The sequence below is a fragment of the Strix aluco genome, chromosome 1, assembly GCF_031877795.1.
Source record: "Strix aluco isolate bStrAlu1 chromosome 1, bStrAlu1.hap1, whole genome shotgun sequence".
NCBI classification, from domain to species: domain Eukaryota; kingdom Metazoa; phylum Chordata; class Aves; order Strigiformes; family Strigidae; genus Strix; species Strix aluco.
Genome location: NC_133931.1, coordinates 97,320,896 through 97,338,829, shown reverse-complemented (window position 1 = coordinate 97,338,829; position 17,934 = coordinate 97,320,896). Strand labels below are relative to the sequence as shown.

Below are 17,934 nucleotides of genomic sequence, written 5' to 3'. Positions count from 1 at the left end.
GGGAAACATATAACATAGGGTAGGAAACAAAAAATAAAGAGGCAGGAGAATGTTATAATTTCATTCTTCTCCACAGGACATGAGTTCACATGCCAATATTTCAGAAGTTCAGTGTACGTTTAAGAAACTTTCTTCACCCTGTATTCATATGCCAAGGTTTTTGAGAAACAAAAAGAATTTTGCAATTTTACAACTGGTTCAGATTCACCTAAGTTTGTCAGGAAAAAAGCAAATAAACCAAACCCAAGTTAAAAATCATAGTAAGTGCCAAAAAGAGCCACAGAGGATTTTGAAATCGAATGTTTGGAATCAGAATTCAGAATATAAGTGTGATTAGTTAACAAAATGTCTCTGATAATTTTGGAAGTCCCATAAATTTTGTCTTTCCACTATAAAAATAAATTTTAAAAAACCAAAGCATTTGAAATATTTCTGTCCTTACAAAATTTGTAAGCTGAAAGCTTTCCTCAACAAGCCGAGGTTATTGGACAAGTAAATATATTACTATGATTAATAAATATAATTAATAATTACTAACAGGATTCCAGACAAGAGAAGAAAAAAGCTCTCTGATTCAGTTCCATTCACTGATAGCCTGATCAGTGCACACAGCTATTGTTTTAGCTTGTTTTCCTTACCTTGAAGTGAAATAGGTTTTTTCTCCTCTGTGATAATTATTTTTGACAGTTTCACTGTTTATATGTGAAACTGAGAAACTGTTAATTGAAATAAAAAATGAGTCACTGTTTCCAGCAGTTTTTGCCAATGTTTTGATCTGTGTCAATCTGAGCTTAATTATTAAGTTTTCTTTAAAGCAAGAGGCAAAACCATGTATTTTAATTTGGCCCCATACAAATAATGCACTCCAGATATATGTCAGTTTAAGGATATAAAGCACAGCTAAATAGGGTTGAAAGTATGTTTAATGACCATGCACTAGAGACCTATGGTAAAAATAACTCAAATGAGAAAATACATCTTTTTTATTGAGAAGGATACGAGAAGTCTTTAAAGCCTTTCAGCAGATATGATTAACCATGATATATGGTCTATCACTAACGATTCTGCCAAAGTCAACGTCTAGTGGCTGTGAGAGGGAAATCATTTGGAAAGCCAACTGCATGTCATAGGCAAAGGGCAGGCTTTGCACCCCGTAGCTAACCATGCATTCCTCTGGTGTATGCTGTATAAATATGCATCTGCTCTCATAAACATACTAGGTTATTCGGTAGAAATTCCACCGTGATTTTACCGTTAGTGGACAAACTGGGCTCAGCAGAAATATGTGAAGTCACCAGCAGACTTGGATAGCAGAAGTGCAAGGGAAGATTTTCCTACGTGTTCATTGAGCAGGGGAAAAAAGAAGCAGCTTTATATCCACAAAGAAAAAACATTAAACCAAAAAATTTTCATCCTGGAGGTGCATGAAGTACCTGAGAACTGTTGTAGAAATCTGTCTCAAGAAGGCATTTGCATGGCAAGTTGAAATGGCCCTATAGAAAGCATGTCTAGTTAATATATACAGTGATTCTCTCTAACTAGGAATAAGCTAATAGTATATTAATAAATAAAATTGGATTAATATATGGCAAAATATTTTTAAAAGATACAATTATTTGTACAGAAAACACAGCACACACTTTCATAAGTCATGTGCCAGTGTCATCATTGGACTTGGGAAGAAAGCAACTTTCTTATGCCACAACGACTTTTTTTTTTTTTTTTTTAACTTTTTCCAAATCAGGATAGATCCAAGACCTTTAAGAAACTGTTCACAAAACAAGAGGAAGACAGCCTCACTCCTGAGTGCATTTGCTGCTCTTGGAGGCGTAAGCACTCTTCCAGGGAGTGGGAAGCTCGGCTTCAAGCCTCTGCGGATCAGGCAGAGCAGAAATTTGAATCTACCCCTTCCACTAAACTCTTGGCTATTTCCAAAAGAAACCAAATTTTCCCGCTTTGCAGTGACTTTCAAGCTTCTTTTGATTTACGAGCCCCTGAGCATTTTCTCTAACTCTTCCCTAAGTGGAGGAGCCTGCCAAAAAATGACTAGTTAAGTAAATCAGCATTTTCTAAATCAACATAGAATAAAAAGAAGAGCTCCCAACTGTCTTTCACAACCACTACCAGTTTGCTACTCATCTGCAGTGCCAATGGATGTGTTGAAGCAGCAGGCTCCCCCTTGTCACCCCCGCTTGTTGCTCCCTGTGCCTGTATCATGCTGTCCGCCCGTTGCTGGTATGCTGTTGCAGGGTGCCTCTGGCCATCAGCTGGTGCGGTGCCTCTCGCTCCAGTGAGGCAAATGAGAAATTGTAAATGAGGTGCAAAGCTCTGCTCTTCTCTCCTCTTCCCTCTTTCCTGTGGGATTCATGTACTGTAAGGCAGCCCAAAGATGTATGAACTGAGAAAGAGAAGAAGTTGGCTAAGCGAGTGGAGACATTGGTGGTCTTAGTCACAATAGCTTGCTCCCACCAGAAGAGGAGAGCCCCCATTTCTCCATGCTTTCATCCTCTGCTTCTGGATATGTGTACTTGCACCAGCTCTGGAGTCTGCATGGCCCTTGGTAGCTGGTTCAGAGGAAAACTGAGGCTGGGTCAGAGATGCCCAGAGGGTACTTGGCAGAATCACACTCACCTTGTCTAGCTTCTCCTGTAAAGGGCTTGCCCAGCTTCCCTAGGTGGTTGTTTCCTCACTTGCCCTTGCTACATACTTCTCAGTATAAAGCTGCATCTCTCTTGAGGAAAACTGAGCCAATTGCCCTTGGTTCTACCTGCGATGGACATGGAGAACTGAACTCAGCCATCGCAGGCATCACTGTATCAACCTCTCAAGCCTTTGAAACCTCTCTCATTTCCCTTTTCTCTTTACACACAACAATGCGTTCAGTCCTGATTTCTACGCCTGTCTTTGGACTGCTTTTCTGCTCATACTTTCTTGCTGTTCGTGCTGCCCTTTTCTGAACATGCTCCAAATTATCTGCACCTGTCAAAATGGGGTGCCCTAATACAGAGAGAGAGAGTGCCAGCCAAAACCTCATCAGTTCAAGTGGAGCAGCATACTTACCAGGTCTTTCTTGCAAACAATATTCCTGTTAATACCATCCCAGAATGCTTTTTCTATTAAAGCAGCATTATATTGCTGATGTACTTATTTAACATTCACTCTGAGAACAAAAAGCCCCAAACTAAGGAAATAAGTGTATAAAATAACCCCCACTAAAAACTTTACTTCAACAAAGGATTATTTCACCAGGTCACTCCTACTAAATCCCTCTTAGGACAGCAATAATACAGCTGGAACAACCAGTTTATAGTTGTTAAAAGTGTTTAAATTAATGAAAAGACTAGAAAGGACATTTCATGTAGCCCAAAGGAATTTTATAACCCACTGGATGTCAGATGAAAACCAGGACTTACATCCACTACGCATAATGGACAAATCCACTGTGAAAGGCTAAAGCCTGAAAGTGAGGTCAAAGTGCAAGTTTTCTATCACTGCTGTCTTTCATGGGCATTTTGGACAAACTATTGACCACCTATGGAAAATAAACTTTTTTTAGTAATTCTAAAAGCACCTTAACACATAGGTTTCTGACTAAAAGACAGTTATAGGGATTACATATGGAAACTGTGTGCACTGAAGACATTTTTCTGGTTAAATGAATCCAGGAATCACTTTTACTGGTACAAGACCTCTGCTATCAACCAAGCAGGCTGTAGAGCTGAAGAATATCTTTGTGAAACAGAACAGAGGAAAATCTCAGTGCCAATGAGTGCAAGGAACTGGAACATCAAATAAATCTTTTCTATCTCTTTTCTCTGAAAAGTGATAACTGAGATGGAAAGGTTATTTTGGTAGTAGGACAGCCAGGTATGAATAGCAGCTCCTGGGGGTGCTGGGGGGCCTGAGGGAGGACATGCAGCTTCCAGTGAGCTGTCACTTGGCAGCGGCAGACAAAAATGGATGTCCGCCTCTTAAACAAGTAGGTAAAGAATGTTTTAAGGGATGCTGTGTGTAGCTCAATGTGCATTTAAAGAATTGAATCTGTATTTGTGGCAACTTATACTATAAATATACAATAAGACCTTCACACCATACTACCATATCAGATACTCAGCACAGCTTCTGACAAATACGTACATTGAAGATACGAGAACCGCTTCCCTGGGACAAGAGGAAATTCATACCATACACCCAGTAGGTTGTGCCTTTAGGGAAAAACAAAAAATAGTTAGTTTGGTGTTTTTTTCTGTTTAAAAGTCTATCTATCTTTCTCTGCTGCCCTCCCCCCCTTCCTCCCCCCATCTACCCGTGAAACTATTTGCTTAATTAATAGGAATTTAACCTACTAGTCAGCTACACTTGTTGCTATAGTTTTCTCCTGTTGCACCTCATCGATTGTTTTTGCTGTGTTGCTCCCCAGCGCTGTTTAGGCCTTCTGTCCTATGTATTGCAACTTAAAACTATCGTTTGCTCGCACAGGGAATATTACAATAATTTTAAGTGGGGAAATTTCACCCCAACAAATTATTTTCTGAAGTTGCCACAAATCAGCCAACAAGTTGAGGCATTAGCATCTCAAGAGCCCCACACTGTCCATTTAACATCCAAGCCCAGAAGGACTTCTGCTGTGTTCCCAACCTCCCTCCCCACAGTGAGGAGCATCCATCTTGGAGGCATCTCCCCACCACAAAACAATCTGTGCCACCAAGCTGCCTGCTGAAAATCCCCTGTGCTCAGACAGTTATCATCATAAAAGCCCTTGAAACTGAGGCTGCTTAATACAATTCAAACTCTTTGACATAAAAAGAGAGGAGAAAAAAACCCTTCTCCAGCAAGCTAACTCTTTACTAACTCTTGGTTAAGCTTGTTTGAATTTCCTTCTTCATCCTGAATCACAGCTAATTTAAGTCTCTGTATGTTTACCACAAGGTCTTTCAGTTTACAAAGAGAAGCACAACGCACTGCAATTGCACTGGAGTAAATAATAAATAACAATCTAACTTGAAAAGAATATGAAGGCAATTCAGCGATTGCTTAATGAGTTCAAGGAAGAGACTTTTGACATCCTCAAGCGTGCATAAAAATAGACTTCAATATCTTTTGTACTCTAATAGGAATTACCAAAAAATTTATTGCATTATAAAATGTAAAAGGAAAGCTCACCTATTACAAAGTAACACAGATCATTCTACAGGCAGACCTCATTACAGTACTTTTTACAGCACACTAACAAGAAAATTTCCGTGCTTGTTTACTGCAGGGGTACTTCTTCACTATTAAAATAAAAAGTATGCGCATTTGTATACAATTACATTCAGTATTGTTAAATAATCCTTTGCTTATGGCCAGGCTCTTGAGATTTGTGATCAGCAATGACCGAAGGTGAGGCACTGTGACCGGTCAGTGACGGACTCTCTTTTCTCCTCAGCACACGGCTGTACTGCCATTTGCTGTCCTGGAAATCCTTGCCATGCCGCACCGTTACCCAGCAAAGAAGAAGGGATTGATCCTATTAGGATTTGTCACTTTTCTGTATATCAGTTGGTAAGAAGTATGTCCTTTAAAACATTTTCTTCAAGTGATCTACTTTGTAAAACAAGGCCAAATGCTGTACTTAGATTTAAGTTCCCGCCCAGGCACATGGGAGACAGCAGTCTGTTCTGTGCAGGAGTCATTTAAATTTCAGCTGAGACCCATGAAAACTATTTCCAGACTTAGGCAGAGCAGCTTTCTTCAAACACAATACAGGTTCTGAGACCATACATAGTATCTCCTGCTCTTCTAAGGCCTCTTACAGAAAAGCAACTAAATTGCCATGAACTCTGGGGTACTTTGAGTTATTTCTGCTGGGCTGGAGTTTTTATTTCTACCAGTACCATCAGATTTACCTCCACTCACTGTCTTGCTCACTGCAAAACCACCACATCTCAAAGGTCTGGGGGTCATGGGAGCGGAAGAGAAGTAAAGGTTGGTTTGGTATTTGGCAGGGACACATGACTGAGTTTAGAAACCTGAGATAGAAAATGATACTCAGAGCCAGGTGCAAACTGACGTGAAGCAAGGAGGCATCTGCCCCACTACCACCTCCCACTCCACCGGTGGACACTGCCTACGTTTCCAGCAATGCACCACAGTTGATCTCCAACCTGCTGGAGGGTGATCCTGAAAGAATAAAGTATATCTAATGAGGCCTGCCCAGCCCATAGCCATCCACCCACCTCCTGTGTGTGTGTCATGCACTCCTGGAGCTGGATTTGCATCCGCTCCTGCTCATTGCAACCCGGCTGTAGCGCCGGGGTCCAGAGGCACTGCCTGATCCATCTAACTACTGGCAGCTGCCAACACTTCAGACTACTCTGAGGATGCCTTATGCTGAGACTCAGCTCAGGAACAGGTCTGTATAGTTTCAGGTACGCTGCGATATCACTTTCCAGAGCTCAGGAAACACCCGGGCCCTAGGGTGAAGGATACAGGACAACGGGTCAGCAGGGAGGTGACTTGTCCTCATGCAAAGATTTCCGAGAAGTCTCTGGAACTGTGAGGGAACCCATCCTTTCCCTTCCTACCCACAGTTCTCACTCTCACCTAGAGACTACTTCCAGTCCACTGAATGAAAATCTGGAGTAGAAAATAAACTGCACAGATGAAACACTCTTGTGACTTGAAACCCATCAGAGTGGCTGTGGAAGCAGTGGACTTCACTGCTACATTACATAACCAAGATAGGAGCCATTTATCCTAATCCAGCCCAGAGCCTAATAGGATTATGACCACTGCTTCCTAAATTCCTTTTCTATGTTCTGGTTCACCCAGTTGCTTAATGCCAGCTTTGTTTCGCTTGTCTTCTGACAGCATTTAGTTTATACTGTCTTTGAGACCAGACGGCTTTCCAGGCAACTATTGCAGTCATGTGTGCCATGATTTCCCCTAGAGTCCCTATCAGCTGAGCAATTTCACCCCACAGGAGACACGGCTCATGGCAGGACCTGAATCCTCATCAAACGATGAGGATCAACACAAGCATCAACACATTTGAGCCCTCCCAGTATCTTCTCTGAATTGATGTTGCACGGTGCTGCCAGGGTCCTGAGTGGAAGGTGGTCCCTTAGAACACTCGTCCCCTGTGTCCCAGGGCCCTGATAACTGGATAAAAGATAATAGGATTTCAATGCTGTTGCCTTCTCTCCTCCCGAGGCAGCAAGGAACCTCCTGTCTGCTTTCTTTTTGCCTTCTCGTCTTGGTTCCCTGCAACCACAGACAACAGCTTTCAACTAACAGAAAAATTTTTTATCCTGTGCACTGAAATCTTGACATGTGTACACCTTTTATTGTTGGTGCTGCAACATGATGATTCAATAGCCCCATTTGGGCACCTTATGTTTCACAAGCAGCAGAGTCCTTCCTAAAAGCCTCTCCTTGAACTGTCACTGTCAACACTGAACTTCCCCTTCCCCAGTGCCAGTGGGCTGAGAACCGACTGGTCCCTGCAAGGCAGTAGAGGAATCAAGCAGGCGGTGATGCCTTGCACCAGGTACCTGCCTCTGAGCGGGGCTTTGCTGTACCTTGGAATACCCATAGTGTTCAAAAAGGAAAGGTGTCTTTCAGCTGCAGGGCACCAGGGCTAAGAAAAGCGTTGGGCACATTAGTTAATTCTTGCAAGGATGGGTCTTACATCTCCCAGTTGCGTTAAGTAATGCCTTACTCCTGGAGTCATCACATTGAAAACAGTGAAGAATATATAAATTTTAGAATCAGCATTTTAAATCTTTAAAAGAAAGTAACAATATATTTCCCTTTCCCATTTCAGTGCTAACAGAGCAGTATAAAATAAATCCTAATCTTCACAATTTTGCATGTGGCTTTGGAGAAAAGTTCCAACTGCCTTTGCAAGGGAATATAAATCATTATAGATTGTTCTCTGTATACAAAAAAAACCCAAACCAAATTAAATCTAGAGACTGATGGCTTTCTTGTAATATGTCCACATTCCACCTCTGTTAGGAATCAAAATATTTTTCTTTCACTGCATGCTCATTTTCAGTTTGCAACCTTTTAATTTTGAATTAACCACAGCCTGAGAGAGCTCATATGTGGCCAATATGTTCTTTTCTCCTTTCTGGATCTTCCCATTTAATAATTCCCTAAAGATACCTTTTTTCCCTTCAATGAATGAGGTGGGCCCATTAACATTAATGGACAAGTAATGAGAGGACAGGATAAATCCCCCAGCTGCATCTAGCTGTGCTATGAGAGCATGTTACTGCTCCCTAATATTTATATGATGTCCTCTATCCTATAGCAGTTTGGCAACTTTGGTTATACCCAGGGCTGTTATCTCAATCTATCCTCCCCATAATTCTGGACATTGTCTGCTTCTGACTCACTCACTGATATCCAAGATAAAATCATGGTAAAAAGTGAAATTTGGTCAAATGAAATCTTGAGAATAATAAGCCTCTGAATCCTGCATGCATACTTAACAGGTGATTACCCATGAGAAACGAGCAATATGTATTTGCAAGTTGTGGGGTACATTTTATGAAATCCCTAGAAAAAAAACCAACAAAAACTAAAACCAAAACCTGTCAACAATTCTGTGATCAAAATGAGCAAGTTCAGGAATCTGGACATATGCCCCCAAGATAAAAACCCTGGCAACACACAGCTCCCACCAAGTCAAAAAGCTGAAAGTGCTTTAGTGCTCCTGCATAGTCATTTGTTTATGTTTGAAAACATGGGTTGGAGTGCTTCATATGAGGCACACCAGCTGGCCAAATTGCATCAAGATAATCTAGTTTCTCATTATATAAAATAAAGGCGGTTGTCACTCTCTGTTTTACTGTCTGAGATACATTAAGAAAACAGTAGCCCTGTGCAGTGAAGAACACATGCTGACTTAGCTGTTTCACAGCCCTGTTTGTTTGATGAGAGAACCTTAAATCATGAAAATGAGTCTCCACACTTAACATTTCTATGCGCAGCCCAGACAGCTCAGTTACCAACTCCCTCCATTTCTCCACTCTATCCCTTAAGCGGAGATTAGTGAATCTCTCACTACAGGTAAGGTAAAAATGTGGTGGTTTATGCCCTGTCCTTTCCTTCTCTAACTAGAGAAAGGACAAATCATCTTTTCAGACCTTTTTTTTTTTTTTTTTTTTTTTTCCGTTACCACTCTGCCATTCCTCAGTTTTGTGGCAGTTTCAGGTTGGTGGGGCAGCCTGTTTGTCACTTCTCTTTGAGGCATGATGCTCAGTGTAAGGTGGCAGGCTGGGTGCCATCAGAGAGAGAGGGATTGCATTCCCAGGTTAGCACTGGTGATGGAAAGTATGGCATACTCCTCAGGTGTGTTTTTCTTAATCAAGAACTAAACCTTTTAGGACTCTTTGGACACAAAGGATCTTTTTAGGGAAGTGCTGCCCATCGTTACAATGCCACATCTTCGTAACAATCACTGGAGACCTGCCCTATTTTTTATATTCTTTACATATTCAATATGTATATATTTAATTTTATCCATAAAAATATATGTTTCCCTATATTTAATATATATATATAAATGATCTTTATATTTTTAATATTAAAGACCATTCTAATATTAAGTCCAGGCATTTGCTACCAGCCACTCTTATGAGCCATAAACAATGAAAATAATATCAGTGAACTGACAGCCACTACAAAATGCTTTTTGAGAGAAGAAAAAGGCAGAAAGAGAGGGCCTAAATGGAAGAAAAGAAGCCCTTTAAAGCAGACATAATTGTCCTTTTCCTCCTTTCCCTTTTCCAAGCAGTGCATTGCAAATGGTTCTGGCACAAAGGAGCAAAGCAGCTGTATCTGTGTCCTACCTATGTGCTCCTCCTTTCCTCCTCCTCTTAGACCAAGAGAAAAGGCGCTGGAGAATTCCTCTTGCCCTCTCACCTCCTGGAAACTTCTTTCCACTTCCCAAAGCAGTGGTCGACAGCAGCAGGATAGAGACAGTGAGAAAAAGCACTTTGTCTCTACAGACCCTTGAGATCTGGATAGGGGCTGGAAAGCTGTTGTAACGAAAGAGCAGACACATATGTGAGAGCTTATATGAATAAGCTTCACTTAGAATTGCCAAGTGCATATCCTTATTTCTGAGCATTTTGCTATTTTACTGTTATTTTACTGCTGTTAACAGTCAATGCCACCAGGGTGACAGCAGAACATTGTGTGCATCTCAACCTGTGCTGAAACCCATCTAATTTAGCAGCAGCTCAAGCGTGCTTCACAACAAACACCCCAAATGCTGAGGACATGTATTGACAGCTGAGCTAATTTTCTCTGTATCAAGATTGTTTTGATAACTTGGCCCTTCAGGAGTTAGAAATGATGAAGTGGTTCTTCTAACTGAATGGTCTTAACTAAAGGTCATTTCTCTCCTTGCCTAGGGTCCTCTGGATTTATTCTGTAACGGGAGAGTGGGTATATCCTCTCTTTGCTTTGTTCAGCCCAGCCGGGCTAGCAGCCTTTTTCACTGGTAGCCTTGCCGTCATCATCTCTTTCTACAACTTCGGGGAGTTCCTCAACCGAATGATATGGGGTCAGTCCAAGTTTTGTTTTTCACTTCTATCCATATGAGAAAAAAAAAAAAAAAAAATCTAAAATGAATTCCTGTGATTGCCTAGGCAGGTGGGGAGAGGAAGGAGGCCCTTGTACACTGCGGAGTGGCATTTGGGTGTCTGATAGAGGTTGTCAGGTCCTAACCAGGTACTAACAGAGAACAAATTGGACCAAGAATCCCAACCCTATCAGATAAAAGGCTGGGCCAGGTTTCTCTAATGTGGCTCAAGAAGTACCTCTCACCAGCATAATCACTGGATTTTGAATTTCTTCTCAAACAAGGGTCCAGAAAAGCCAAATCTCTCTGGCTAAAGCTCTTGCACCTCTATCATGTGGTGTTTGTCAGACTAGGGAATGGCACTGTTTACTGACAATTTGTAGGAAGGCATTAGTGTGTCCAAGTGAAAGCATCACAGCAGCTCCGTGAATAAAACAGTACTTCAGAAAGTGTTTCAAATGGTTGAGAACATCTCCCTTCTGCTTTGGTAGTGATGTAATCAATAGTAATTTAAAGAAAATGAAAGGCAGCTTTCTTTGACAAATGGGCAGTTAGAAAAAAAAGTAGTTTAGGGGGACATATTCAACAGGTGGAAGAAAGAAGGAACGGATGAAGCAGCTGTAGGGATGATGATATTATTATTATTATATTTTTTCCCCTCCTTCTGGTTTCCTCTCTCCTTTTTCATTCAAGATTAAGTTTTTGAGGATGAAAGTGTTTCTGTCAGGAAAACGTGTGTATTTTATTTAGGACAAATGTGTGAACATTTGCAATTTCTTAAACTAGCTTTCTGATGAAAGAAAAAATGCTGCAAAAACACCTCTGAAAATAAATAAGACAACCTCCCTCTGTTCTCAGGGAACATTTGATGCCTGATCCATTTTGTGAAGTCTCACATGCCTGTCAAGCCAAAGTAGAGTGTCTGTAGCTAGTCTCTCACCATCCGTACTCAGCTACCTAAAAGCAGCAGATTGACTTTCAAATGTGCTGAATAGCCAACTTCACCGTTTGATACCTTTGCAAATAAGATGCTTGTTCTACATGTCCATGTTTGGAAATTTTGGCCGAATTCTATTCTTGCATAAACATGATACGAGATGAGGATTGCTGGTAAATGAAAACAGATCTGCAGTCTTTCTGCGCTAGCATTGGTTTAAGAGGCATCACAAAAATAGCAACTATTACTAATCAAAGACCACATCATCACTACAGGATCATATAGGTCTTTATATGAGATCTGATATCTGATACATGTAGGTATCTGTTTTTTTCATCCCTGAGTACATACCAGTAATTTCAGGCCCAGAGTATGCCTGATGCGGAAATTGGAGAAAATCAGAATTAAAAGAATTTGATTTCCAAGGTGTTAATTGATCAGACAAAAGGTCATGCCGAGCAGAGATCGAATTAACTGCAAAAATTAGACACATTTTGAACAGCTGACTAAATATACTCACTTAAGAGATGTTAATGTAAGATATTTCTAAGAAACTAGGGCAAGCACTCAACTTTCTTTTCTGTGCACAGAGAAAGGCTGAAAAGCACCCCCAGTTGTGATAGCATGAATGTAACCTCAGAGAATATATATAAACATGACATACATGATATCCTCTATTGATACCTGGTGTGCTCTTGCAATCCCTGGAGGCCTCCCGTGTGTGGTGGTTCTGCCTCTCCATACACAGTATTTCAAAAAGTAGCCACAAAATCACGGCCTTAATAATTACATGGAGTTTTCATCCACGTTCAGGACACTCCCCCTGAGTTACTGTTCCCCGTTTGTGCAAACTCTTGTACTTCACATACATCTTCAGCTCTTCACCCCCAGGACTGGCAGCATTCCCTGGATTTGCTGCACACTGATAAAACAAGCTGCACCCCAATAGCTGGCAACTCTGCGGTAGCTGAGGCTGCAGTTTGATAATATGGGGGCTTTGGCAGCAATAACTTCTCAATAAACTCCTGCCCACTGCCTCTCACTCCTTCCTACTCCGCTGCACATGCCTGTTTCTTGCAAGCAGAGGCTGTTTTCAACTCTGATCATTTTGCCCGATCCATTTCCCAGCTGTGTCCACCCAAGAGAAGGGCAGGACTTCCTCAAGCTGGTATTGATAAGAAGGTCCCAATAAGCACTGAAGCACAGCCAGAGGGAAGCTATTCCAAATTACAGTGTGACAGAGTCTTAATATGTTTCTGACTGAGACAAATATTTGGCACAGCATTGCCAGAGTAAAAAGAGCTGCAAACTGAATGAAGACACGATTCCAACATACACCTTTCTTCTCACAACAAAAATGGCTCCACATACTTTTTTCATCCTACCCTTTCCTGTTTCACCTTCCCATTACAATAAGGGAGATGATGCAGTTAAAATAACCCTACAGGAAAGAAAGAAAAAAAAAAAAAAAAGAAAACCACAACAAACTCACACACAAAGCAAAGCAATCTGTGGTGGTAGAGGACAGACCTCTTCATCTGTTCATACCCTCCACCCTGCCCACCTCCTTCCTCCCTCAAAAGAAAGGGTACATGGAAAGGCATTTCTGCCCTCTCTTTTGCTTCCTGCTCAGTCCCCCAAAGGCACAGTCTGAGTTACAGAGTAATGCAATTGTCCACTCAGTTCCTATAGGCACCTCTGGAAACACCTGCTCCAATAACATCTGTACAACCAAGCACTTAGACTTGATGCTGGTGGCATCTGCCAAGGCAGAGAGCCCTGCCTGGGCTGCTGTGACCAGGTTTCACCCCAGAGGAAAAGGCTCTGCGGCAGCCACTTCTTTTTCTTTCTTTCCCATTTGAAGAAAGAAAGCTCGCTGAGTTTGTGTCCAGATAAGCTGTGTTTATTCAAAGGTGCAAGAAGTGATTAACCAATAGCTCCACGTGAGTGGCAAGCCTGGTTTCCTTCTGGACTTACATCCTGTGGCAGCCTGTAGGCTGCAAATGAAGCTTGTCCCACAGCATATCATGCTTCATATGAGCTCTCTTCCATGTTCCTTTATAGCTTCAGGCCTCTATCACTTTTCCTAAAAACAGCTACATAAATATTTGGTCTTTTTCACCCTTAAAGGTACATTCAGTTCCAACTTATTCCAAAGTCTATGGATGGCAGCTTTCAGCTTGAAGCGAGTAATTTTTAAAGCTATGTCCTGTGCTTGACAAAAGAAATGCAGTATCATTTCTGAGAGCTGGAAAATCCAGGCAGTTCAATAATATAACCTTGTTTTTCCAACCAAAAGATGCCAGACCCTAAATTTGTTTTATTATTTATAGACAAATTGTTTCATACAGTATTGGAGGTTTTAAAAATGTATTATCTCTCATGTGCCTCTCCCTCCCCTCGCACAGTTGGATTGGTGGTAACTAAGGCAACCCAGCTGCACAGCCTGAGAGGCACAGAAAATAGTACCAGTAATGACTTTTTTTTTTGTTTTAAATCCCAGAGTTTCTAGAGTACTAGACAATGTTGAGCAATACAGAAACTCCAAAGAGGATAATTGGAAACAATGGGCTGATTCTTTTACTGCCATAAATTTACCTCGGCCAAGAATTTGGCTGCAGGGTCTGAGTACCAAAGATGAACCATGAAACAGCTTCTCCTGTTCCCGATGGATAGAAAACATCACACAGGCAACCGATCTAGTGTTACTTTGACCAGTCAAACTAGAATCCTCAAAAATAAAGCAAAGCAGTTTTCCCTCAGGTTTTGCTCCTGGTGAGACAACCAGATCCTCTGGAGAAATTCTGATCAAAGTTCTCCACCTCAGACAGAGCAACATTTCAAGTGAGGTCTCCTCTCTGGCATCAGCATTTGAAGATTGAGCAGATTCATTTGTCTTCCATCTAACACCTGAAAAAAAAAAACCCCAAACAACATTAATCAGCTGCTTCATTTCAATACTTTGAAATGCAGATGGATAGGAGCTATAGCTAGCAACAGCTACCTGCTCCACCAGTGATTTAAATACCTGCTGAGGGACACTGGCCAAACCACTTGTGAGATTTTACAGCCACAAGGCCTCTGCCAAATCCAGAGAAATGCTCATCCCCTGGTGGTGGAACTGTCCTTTGGGAGAGAAACAGTGCAGAAAGGGAGGCTGGCTCTCAGAGTGGGCAGCAGCTCCAACAGAGCCACGCCTGGATGCTCGCTGTACTCCATAAAGGGAAAGCTGTGGTCAGCAGGTGGCTGAGGAACACCAGGGGTGTCAAAGCCAGAATTAAAGATACTCTAAAGCAAGGGATAAGGCGATACAACAAGAATAAGAGCTGTTGCTCCAGGAAAAAGAGGAAACTTATGGTGGAGTAACTTCCTCGTGCACAGAGCACAGATGCATGGGCTCCTCCAGATCTCCTGGGAGCTCTTGAATGTCTTGCGCAGACATTGCTGAAACATATTCACCTGAGGCTGAGCTAAAATCAGATGGCATCCTTCTCTTTAATGTATTTTTCCTCTTCTTTTTGAAGTTCTTTTTCATGAAATGCATTTTACAGAAGCATATAACATGTTTTAGGAACTGATTGTTTTTCCTGGGTTTTATTTTTGTATTTACGTGCTTGTGAAACCAAGCTCCCTTAATACCCTATGGTCAGCTGTTGGGAAACCCAGCCTATGTGACAGCACATGAATCTGTGCAATATAAAGCAATACTACAATACAATTGAATTCTCAATGCTGTCATTCTCCTGAGCAGCTATTGAGATTGCAGAAACCTGAGTGGCAAATAAAGGGATGCAAAGGGCAACTGTGTGCAACTGTGTGGGGTACGAAGTCATTCTAGTGTTTTACTGGTACAGGCTTATGAACAGCAGCTTTTGTATGAATGTTAAAATGTTCATGTTCTGCAGGTAGTTATTAATCCAGCCACAGGTTCCACTCTTTGTTATTACAGTGTCCAGGAGGGATTTTTAAACTGAGCCTCCTTTCCAGAAGATATCTTCATTTGTTCTATCGTTCCTTTAAAAGCAAAGAATAAGAGTCCGAGGTATAGCTATTTCTTTCAGTGAACAGATAATGTTTATATCTACGATTTCACTATATTGCCAGTGAGGAATGGAACTCAAATTTAAGAGGATTTACAGCCCAGAGTTTGCAAACTAAATACAAATATTTACTTTTGTCTCATCCATTTATCCTAGTTGTGCCACAAACCTGTGATGGCATATTTATATCCTTCATATTTGTCACTCCCCCAGGCTGCAGTTTACCCCTTGGGTAGAGAAGTCTAGCTATTTAAAGGAAACCTGCACCATCTGTCGCACACCCTCCTCTTGCTGACAAGTTTATCTGATGATCCACTGGAGGGAGAGCGGATCGGAAGCTCTGGCAACCCAGGGCTTACAATTTCATCACTGGAGGCCAGACATTAACAGGTGCTTGCTAATATGCTGTCCCTTGCCTAATAGGCTAGTTTTTCTTTTTTGGTGGAGTTTTTTCTCCCTCATCTTTAAAATTTCTGTTTGGTCAGTACAAAATACTTACAGGATCATTTGGGAAGGAAGAAATGCCAGGATTCTGTTTCCTATCGGGTCAATTGCCAAATGCTGTGCAGGCTGGAGATAAAATACAGCAATTAGCATTTCAGAGCCTCTGAGGTCTATGGACAAGAAAAGCACCTTTAAAAGAGGCTTCTCTGTGAGTAAATGATCATCAGCAGGGAAGAAGAGAGGATGAGACAGTGCTTTACCCAAATATATTCGGTTATTGCCATGCTCAGTGCCCCACGGTAGCCCATCTGGTTTGTAGCTGCTGCTTCAGAAAGCTGTGGGTCTTTGGTACGTCCTCTGCCATCCTGGCCAGACACACGAGGATGCTCTAGATATCTTAGCTGCAGGATTAATCATCTTCTGCCTTTTCAGATGAGCTTTATTTTTAAAGCTTTTCACATATTCTTTCACCAAGCTAGACTCATTTGGTGGCAGATACTTTTTGCCCACTAGCAAATCACCATTATTTTCAAGGATTGCGGCCCACAGTAGATTTCAAATCATTCCTCAGTAGCCAAGTAGTCCCTTACTTGCTGGGGACAGCCCAGGCTCATTTGACTTCTGCAGCAGTTCGGCATTAGCAGCTGGTCCAAGCCATGCACTCACAGTTTACTCCCACTCCCAGATGGGTTTGGTTCCCCAGGGATGTTGGGAGACTGGGGCCAGGTTCACATCCTCCTCCCAACAGCATGCTTGATCTGTGAGAAGATTTCTCTGTTGTGCCTTTTTTTCCAATAATCTGTTCTCCTCTGCTTCCAAACAGGAGATTCAATAGTAATACTGGACTACAGGCGGAAAGGCAAGTGAATCCTCCTCTTCAAGCCAATCTCTCCATTAATGCTGAAGCCATGAAGTAGAGGAAAATAAATGCAGCTGTGATAAATCCTTTCTCCAATGCATTGCAGCTTCTGGTGAAGCCATTATGTCATCAGGCATATGGAAAACTGGTGGAAAATATGAAATGTTTGCCTCTTACATGATAACTCTGCAACTGCTATGAATAAGAAAATTGTGTTCATCTGTTTACACAGATTTCTCATCTCTTGCACAATGTACGTGAGGATGTGTCCATGGTTAAAACTCGTCATTGGTAAACGAACTCCCTCATGAGCTTGGCACCGCTCTGTAAAAGACCTGTGAATGCAAGCCAGCTCTTGTTTGGATTGCCCTTCATCAAGTCTGGAAAAAATTAAGAGGGGGGTAATTTTAACAGTGCTGTGACTTCCAAGCTAGCTAGATAACAAATTGGGCTAACAAGGGCTGTAATTAGGAATGTCTGCTCAGAAAGTTCACCATGAAGCCAAGTTCTTCTAACAAGAAACATTCTGGAATATTAATATGCATAATAGCTCCCCTTCATTTTAACAGGAAATCTGAACTCAACACTTTCTTCGTTTTTCTTGGTTTCAGTTAATCTTGCAGCAAAAGTAACCTAATTATACTGACTGTATGATTGCTTTGACAGAAAGCATGTTAATTTAAAGCACTGTTTAACATAAAGCTGCCTGCCATATAATTACACTCCAGTCACATGTTTACTAATCTTGCTCAATATAGTTGATTTCTGTTATTAGCCTCAACATTTTGTTAACATCTAAAACACTGGAGATCTGCTTTGCAAACTCCAATAAACAGGCAAAACTGATGGTAGCGTGTATTCCTTAATGGTCAACATGAAAAAGAAAGATCTCTGTTATTAGTCTTGCATTTAAATGAAGATTTGAAACTCATTGCAGTACTTAAGTGTCTAACTCCATCTCCACTGCCAAATCCCCTAGCTTAGAGCTACTGTGCATGCACTTCATTGGGGTGTTATTTTCATCTTTCAAATGCTGCTGGACTTTAGTAAAAATGAAACACATTGTAAGCTGTCT

The 17,934-nt window shown here is 41.4% G+C and overlaps 1 protein-coding gene across 2 annotated transcripts in view; it reads left to right on the top strand.

The window, feature by feature from the left end:
* ADTRP (androgen dependent TFPI regulating protein) overlaps nucleotides 1–17,705 on the top strand; it is a 33,000-nt gene extending 15,295 nt beyond the window's left edge. The window contains exons 4-6 of one of the 2 annotated variants that reach the window (XM_074848343.1): nucleotides 5,429–5,544; nucleotides 10,410–10,561; nucleotides 16,824–17,705. In XM_074848343.1, coding sequence (XP_074704444.1) covers nucleotides 5,429–5,544; nucleotides 10,410–10,561; nucleotides 16,824–16,867 — 312 coding nt within the window. In that variant the 3' untranslated portion in view covers nucleotides 16,868–17,705. The remainder of the gene's footprint in view (nucleotides 1–5,428; nucleotides 5,545–10,409; nucleotides 10,562–16,823) is intronic. The other variant, XM_074848351.1, reaches the window with a different exon arrangement.
* Nucleotides 17,706–17,934: the final 229 nt, after the last annotated feature.